The 7843-nt window shown below is 35.5% G+C and overlaps 1 protein-coding gene across 2 annotated transcripts; it reads right to left on the bottom strand.

Moving 5' to 3' along the window:
* Nucleotides 1-275: 275 nt before the first annotated feature.
* Nucleotides 276-7180, bottom strand: SNRK2.2 (SNF1-related protein kinase 2.2). 2 transcript variants are annotated; one of them, XM_039045308.2, is made up of 9 exons: nt 6648-7180; nt 5456-5530; nt 5218-5319; nt 5081-5134; nt 4871-4963; nt 4308-4400; nt 2099-2203; nt 1913-2011; nt 276-1188 (listed from the first exon to the last, which is right to left on the bottom strand). In XM_039045308.2, the coding sequence occupies exons 1-9, from the start codon at nt 6822-6824 to the stop codon at nt 895-897; spliced, it is 1092 nt and encodes a 363-aa protein (XP_038901236.1). In that variant the 5' UTR covers nt 6825-7180; the 3' UTR covers nt 276-894. The 2 variants fall into 2 exon arrangements, with proteins under 2 accessions (XP_038901236.1, XP_038901237.1); XM_039045309.2 differs by lacking the exon at nt 6648-7180 and adding an exon at nt 5938-6521.
* Nucleotides 7181-7843: the final 663 nt, after the last annotated feature.

Consider the following 7843-nt stretch of genomic DNA (forward strand, 5'->3'; position numbering starts at 1 on the left):
AAGTTTGACAAATGACAACTATCTAACTCGAGAGAAGTCATCAAGCAAATATAAGCAATTATTTGTGCAGTTGACCTATGGAGGTAGTTCGACGTTTAGCCATCATGTAAAAGCCATAGAGTTAGAAAATTCCATGACCAATTAAATCAAAAAGAAGAGCAACCTGCTTCAAGAAAGGGCTTGTTTGGATCACCAAACAAGAAACTCTACCAAAACACTTCATAAAAGGAGCAATTTTGCATGAAACGTAGCCAAAGGTTGAGTAATGTAAGAGCTACAGCAATTTAAAGGGGCTTTATTTTATGAACCAAAATTGGAGGTGAATCCACATAACCTGTAACTTCTAATACCTCTATGTAATTGACATGAAATAGATTTTGTTTGTGCTGCAACTAGAAAGAAAGATGAACTTCTCCTGTCAAAACGTAATGACTCTAACTTATGAAGCAACAGTGGAAATGAGACAAATCACAGCACTGAAAGTCCACAACTTTTGTACAAAGTACATAAATTCATGCAAAATCAAGACAAACAAAGACAGGACAATGTCAAAAGCAATAGTAAAACCAAGTTCAACTGGCTTCCTGAAAACAGAATAGATCTTCTGACTTTTGACAGCATTGCACTTTCATCCGACCGTGCCGCCTTCATAACTCATAGCCTTTCAATCATTTTCAACAACGCGAGTTAATAGCTGCGTTTTAGTGACATGGCATAATCCAAAGGAGCAGGTAAGGTAAACCTGAGGCTAGCAAAAAGCACTTGTAAAGATAATCTACAAAGCGATGAGAACATGTTAATGTTCTTCCCTCTTAACAAATTCTTTCAAAGTCAGAACCAGTCCCAAAAGAAAAGTCCCATAATTTGTCGCTTCTGCACCTTGATATCAATTTGTCAAATTGCATAAACTATTTCACCACTGCTTTCTATATCAAGCTCAGATTCATCATCCAGATCGTCCATGTCGTCATCGTCGTCCATGTCAAGGTTATCTGCCATGCACATAAGGCCATGTGAACCAACTGCTGGTATTGTGGCCTCAGCAATTATCTGCATTATTGCATCGAGGCTCTGCATCGGTTGATCAGGCTCTTCAAATTGATTTCCCATTGTGTTTTCATCCATCAAATCCGATGGGAGATTCTTCAAAAACCAGGAATGGTTCTTAATCTCAGGAATAGTGATTCTCTGTCATATACATTAGCTCGTGAAAGACAGTAAATGTGAGCCGTTGTTGGATGAGATGGAATTTTTCGATGCCAAAACTTAAATAATATAAAACTAAAGAGAGCAGTTTCGGAAAACAACTTAAACTGCTTGGATTCAAAGCCGCAATCCAAATTGGCAAAAAGCTGAGTTGTTGAATCATTCTGTCACTATCTTGAATGTGCAAATGTTTACATTGTGTGAAAAGATGAGTCAGAGAATTAAATCACTACCTTAGAATTTTCAGAAGTTTAAGACTCGTTTGGACACTTTTCAAATAGCTATCTGATTTCTGATTATTACAACACAAATGCAGTGACAATATGTTGTAGGAGACTTTTTCTAATTGTTTTTTCTTGTTTCTCTCAAATCTCTCATGAATGACCCGATTTTAGAGTAAATAAAGTCAATCTCCTCTCAAAATTATAAGTTTGTAGACAATGACTTCAATCATTACAAGTCATCCAATCTCAATCTCTAAAAACAGTAGGGCGGAAAAAAAAAAAAAAAAAAAAAACTAATTTTGAAAATAACTTGTCAAACAATTTTAGAGTTCAGTGCAATGTAATGTCAGTCTAAATAGATGTAAAAAAAAGGGTCAAATTGAGATATTTTGAGGATACGACAGAACTAGGATATAAAAATAAGAGTAATAAATACTCTTTATGCTACAGCACAAACAAAAAAGTTTTTTTCATAGTCGTACCGTTGCAGGATCTGCCTCAAAAATCCTTGATATTAGGTGGCGACACTCGGGAGATATTTGAACACAGTCGGGAATGGAATACTGGACGCCTAGGATTCTCTGCGATGAACCAGTAGAAGAATCTTGAGTTCATGAATTTTCAACTCAGAGAGAAAAACCAAATTTTGATAAGGACATCTCCCATACTTGTATTGTCTTCCGGAAATCCTTTGGTTCATCAGGATCCTCAAAAGGATAGGCTCCAACAAGCATCACGTAGAGGGTCACTCCACATGACCATACATCTGCGATCTGATATTGCAAATAGAATCAAATTAAAATAAAATGTCTTTCAAAATCTAACTACCGTCTAGCTTAGATGTAATATGATGCATGAAGTTCAGCGAGTACTTACTTTGAGAGTACAAGTTTATTTGACTATCAAGATAGAATCAACAATGAAGAGAAAAACTGGCTATAGGCTTCGGTACAATACAGCTACTACAATGTGTAATTCTAAAGCATGATAACTTTGTAACACTTTTAAGCCTATTACAGAATTTATGTGTTCTTTAAACAAAGCAAATATAAATTTAAGCTTGTAATAAAAATTCGTGTAACATGTTAATTTGCCGGAAAATATTGAACCGTTATTGACAAGGATAAGAATTGAGAATAAATTCAAGTTTGGAACAGAGTTCCATGTTTTTTGTTTTTAATGAATTACCAAACCATCATTGAGAAACAATGAAAGAATAGGACAGCCGACAACAAAACAAAACAAAAACAAAAAGACAACAAGAAACACCCCCCCCCCCCAAAAAAAAAAAAAAAAGGGAACCTTAAGAAAGGGAGCCAAACTAAAGAAATGAGTACTCCAATCCAGAAAAATAAGACCAAAAGGATGATTACAAAAAGGTTCCGTCATGAAAGCCCACAAAACTCAATGTTAATATTTCAATAACCACCCCAACAAAACAGACACATGTGTTGTCATGCAGGAATGTTATGTCTTCCATTCGGTTCAACACCTCCACTTTGGTTTGTAGTTATCCTTTTCTTCTTATTTTAAATAATTGGAGCCTCATTTGTACAGTTTTTGTGTGTGTCTGTGTCTGCGTGTGTGTGTGTGTGTGTCTTTTTTATTTATTTTATTTTATTTTTTGTGTATAGAGGCTTTTGGCCTTTTTGTTCATACTCCTTTTGTCTTGGGGGGTTAGAGATTGGGAATTTAAGGATTCATAAAAAGACTCAGTCAGCCAAATGGTTTTGGTGTACTCTCCCTTGGGGCCCACCTCTTTATGGCATAGGATCCATTAGTAAGTTTGGTCTTCACCCTTTTGAATGGTTGTTGCTTGGGGTTAGAGGCAATTACCAAAATTTATTGAAGGATATTTCTATGGAGTTCCCTTCTTTCTCTCATTTGATTCATTATGTGGTGGGAGAGGGGAAGGATACGTACTTTTGGAAGATCAATGGGTGGGGGATAAACCCCTCTGCTCGATTTTCTCGCATCTCTTTCATCAATCTTCCTTTAAGAATCATGCAGTGTTTGATCTTTTAGTTTGGTCGGAGAGTTCCATTTCCTTTTCACTTGGGTTTCATTGTTCTTTGTCCGATAGGGAAACATAGGTTGCCTCTCCATGCTTGAGGCTTTTGTTTTTAGACTTAGGAGAAAGGATATTCATGTGTGGAGTCCCAACCCCTTGGAAGGATTCTCATGCAAATCCTTCTTCATAGTTTGTTAGACCCTACTTCTTTAGGTGAGTTGGTTTTTTCTACTCTCCAGAGGATTAGGTTTTTTTTTTTTACTCTCTAGAGAATTAAGATTCCTAGTAAAGTTAAGTTCTTTACCTAACAAGTTTTATATGGAAGAGCACATAGTATGGATTGGCTTGTGAGGAAGCTACCCTCGTTAGTTTTGTTCCATTCTCTATCAAAAGGAAGAGGAAGACTTGAATCACATTTTTTTGGAGATGTGTATTCATGAAATCTGTGTGGAGTGACTTCTTTCATACACTTTGACTTCTTGCTAGCTCGACATAGAGATACTTGTGATATGATTCGAGAGTTTCTCCTCCGTCCACCCTTTCATGAGAAGAGTTGCTTTTTATGGCTTGTTAGCGTGTGTGCTTTAACGTGAGATCTTTGGGGTGAGTGGGATAAACGAGTGTTTAAAAGGTTGGAAAGGGATCTTTGTATAGCTGGAATCTCTTCCTTTAGTTGGGCTCCCTTTTTGTGAGCTTGGTTTTCTTTTCTTTTTTTTTTTTTTCTTTTTTTGTGAATTTGTATTCCTTCATCATTATCAACAAAAGGAGAAGAAGAATTTTACCTTGCCATCATATTCATGCTCCATTAAATGCAAACATCAGACATCACATTGACAGTAACTAGAAGTAAAATAGACGAATCTTACCTTGCCATCATATTCTTGCCTTAATAGCACTTCTGGAGCAATGTATGCAGGTGTTCCGACAGTTGACTTTGGTTGTGAATGGAGCACAGATGACTGGGGAATATAATGAATATAAGCTACTCCATCACGATGATGTCACAAATCAATAATTTGAAAGAATTGATTCAACATGACACTCTTTACATAGAGACTAAGTAGAAAATAAAGTCAATGAATAAGATCAAATCTGACTACCCAACCACAGACCTTCCACAGCCATGAAGCTTGGAATCTGATAGATAGAACTAAATCTAGATTCAAATCTTGTCTAGCACATGTATATAAAACTAGATTAAAAGAGCACATCAACCTTCAGGAGAAACATAAAAGGTTAGCTGACATCTAAACAAGAAATTTTCCTCAAAACTAAGTAACTTATCTAAGGCATTCCATACAATTGAACAAATATATTGAAGTTGCAAAGAGAAAATACAGAAGGAACAAAGATTGAAGTATCAGCTAAAATTCATGTAATTTAAACAACAGAAAATAATAGTTACAATTGGAAACAGAGAAATCAATACCTTTGAGTAGCCGAAGTCACATATTTTCAAACGAGGAGCTGGACTTCCATCCAGTAAAGTGTTCTCCAACTTCAAGTCCCGGTGACACACTTGCTTCACCAATAAAAGCAAGTAGAAGAAATAAAAAACAAATTTTCCACTTCCCTTCGAGGATAGGATTTTACAAAAGAAGATGATAAGGATTGAAGATGCATATAACAGTTCAAGTACCATTGCATGGCAGTAGCTGACTCCCGATATTAGTTGTTGAAAGAAGAAGCGAGCCTACACCAAGACAATAATAGATCAAATGCCTAAGAAAGAAGGAACTAATAGGAAAAACAAAGGGTAAATTCAAGAATCAAGACCTCATCCTCACTAAAGCGTCCTGCATTGCTTATACGCTCAAAGAGCTCTCCTCCAGATGCATATTCCATTACAATTGCAAGGTGGGTAGTGGTCAAGATGACCTTCATACATAACAGCAATATCCAGAGGTAGAAATAAGTAAAAAACACTTGCGTTAGGCGCAATAGAGAATCAAGCAATTAAGTGAGTTGTCAGAAAAATCTCCCCAAAAAAATAACTAAAAACTTAAGAATCTACCTCTTTGAACCTGACTATGTTAGGGTGCCTCAGTGACCTGTGATTGATGATTTCTCGCTGAACATTTTCATCTATCTACACGACATTGTTTCATATGAATTAGCCTTTGATAGGGAACTAATCCACCAATTATTATTATTATTTCACAAGAAATAACACTTTTTATTGAAGAAATGAAAAGAGACTAATCTCAAAAGATACAAACTTGAGTGAAAAGTAAAGAAAATTACAATTTAAATTAATATCCTAAGTAGAAAAGCCAATAAAAGTATTGGAAAAAGAACAACTAATTATTTGAACAAAAAAAAAGAATCCCAAGTGAAAATGTCCTTGAAGATTTTAGTCTTTAGATACAAGTTTTCCGGTGGCTTTATTTTATCAAAAGATCCCAGATGGGTTCTGTTCTCTTGTAATTGAATAGCTCAATTATTTACATATAAGAACGTGTCAATCCTTAAACAGAACATTACTCAACAACCTACCTCAAATAGAGAAGGTTCATGCATGAAATACCGGAGCTATGATAACTGAAGAAAGGTGGAATGGAAAGAGCCAGAAGCATTAAATAACATGCTTTTCTCACTCTTTCTCGCTGTCAATTCATATAAGTTTCCAAAATTAAAAAAAATTAAAAAAATTAAAAAGAAATGGACAAAATCATAGCTCCTCTTATCTCGGCCAGAGTTAACGGGAAGAAAGAACAAAATATATAATCATCATCGATAAATTTAATCCTTATACGCATCAATTACTCAGCTAGTTCTCATGTTAAAAAAGGAAATTTCCCAAAACACATAAAAGAGTAAAAAGAAAGAAAAAGAAAGCAGAGGAATGTGAAGGCAAATCCCAAAATCCAAATTGCGATATTTTCAAATTCCCAAGTAAGAGATAAATAAAAAAATAAAAATAAATAAAAAAAGCACCCAATCACAAGATTTTTGTTTGAGTTCAAAAGAAAAAAGAGTCATAAAAGCATCCAATGATTAAAAGTAGAACAGAACAAACAACTGTAAGTCACACTAGCAATGGAAGCTAAAAACACCCAGAGCTTAACAACAACACCAACAAAGAAAAAGCTAAAACCTAAATTTCCTTTAATAGATTCAAAATTTTCAAAAAGTGAAAGATTAAGCTCCAGAAACTCATGTAAAGAAGTAAAAATCAAAGAGTTAATGAACAATCCATTGTTGACCTTATCGCCTCGCTCAATATACTTGACAGCAACGAGCTCTTTAGTATGCTTGTCTCTCATCAGCCTGGCAACCCCAAAGTTCCCGGAGCCTATATCTCGGACGAAATCGTACCGGTCACTGTCGTGCATAATCGGCATATCCATGGCCGGCCCCACAGTAATCGTCGCCCGATCCATTCTTCAGAGACTCCGATGTAGTCCGATCACATAAAGAGAAATAGAAGAGTTGTGCTGAAATTGAAGAAAGGGTTTAGTGGATCGGATTTTGGAATCGGCGCAGCTCGTATCGGAGGTCCACCGGTGGGATGAATTCTCCGACGAAGTGTGAAGGGATTGTCAGTGAATATGGAGATTAGGCAATCGGAGAGAGAGTGAGTTGGTCGGCGACGGATTAACATCTGTGGACTGTGAACGGAGACATAGGATTTTATTTATTTTTTTTTTATATTATTTTTTTATTTTTTTATTTTTTTATTTTTTGCAGAGGATATTTTAGGCAGTAAAGAGATGAAGACGGAGCTGTGTCGTTTAATGGGAAATGAGGAGCGATACGACGTCGTATTATTAAGTAGTGAAATTGTTTCATGCTTGTCCGTCTGTGTTTGTCCAATGAAATCGACCTTTCTTACTTTTTTTTTTTTGCCCTTTTTCTTCTTTTTTTGGGTTTAAATTCCTAAAATATCCCTAATTTGGATAATTCTGGTCGAGTCACGTGAATCCAAACTGTCAAGCCGTTAAGGGCTCAAATCGAGTGCGGTAGCGCCCACGTTTTGAATTATGATTGCCCTTTAGGATAACAGTGGTTGACAAGACTCAAAATCAAATGTTTAGACCTAAATTGTTAGTATATATTTATGGAAACCTTGTTCTTGTAATCCTTTTCCTTTTTTTAGTAAATGTGCGATTTTAGTTATATTCCTAAACAATCTATCACTTCGAACAAAACATCAGATAGTCTTTTTCGTCTAATATTAATCTCCAATCATTTGCCTCTTTATCCAACTTCAACGAGAGATTACTCTTATTTGCTCAATTTGTTTGCTATAATTGACTTTTTATATCTCCATCCATAATGGTATGATATTGTCTATTTTGGACAAAACTCTCGTGGCTTTATTTTTTTAATCAACTTTAAAATGTCTCATACTAATGAAGTTGTTGTCTTCGCTTATATATCTATAATCTTCTAGTCTATG

This window comes from Benincasa hispida, chromosome 10 (assembly GCF_027475165.1).
Source record: "Benincasa hispida cultivar pf3 chromosome 10, pf3_genome.v1.1, whole genome shotgun sequence".
NCBI classification, from domain to species: Eukaryota; Viridiplantae; Streptophyta; class Magnoliopsida; order Cucurbitales; family Cucurbitaceae; genus Benincasa; species Benincasa hispida.

Excerpts from the sequence above, each read along its gene's own strand:
- SNRK2.2 (XM_039045308.2), bottom strand. The coding sequence starts at position 6,824 with ATGGATCGGGCGACGATTACTGTGGGGCCGGCCATGGATATGCCGATT. Across the intron at positions 5,320-5,455 it reads ACATAGTCAGGTTCAAAGAG|GTCATCTTGACCACTACCCA; the intron begins GTAGATTCTTAA and ends TTATGTATGAAG. Across the intron at positions 2,012-2,098 it reads ATTTCCGGAAGACAATACAA|AGAATCCTAGGCGTCCAGTA; the intron begins GTATGGGAGATG and ends GGTTCATCGCAG.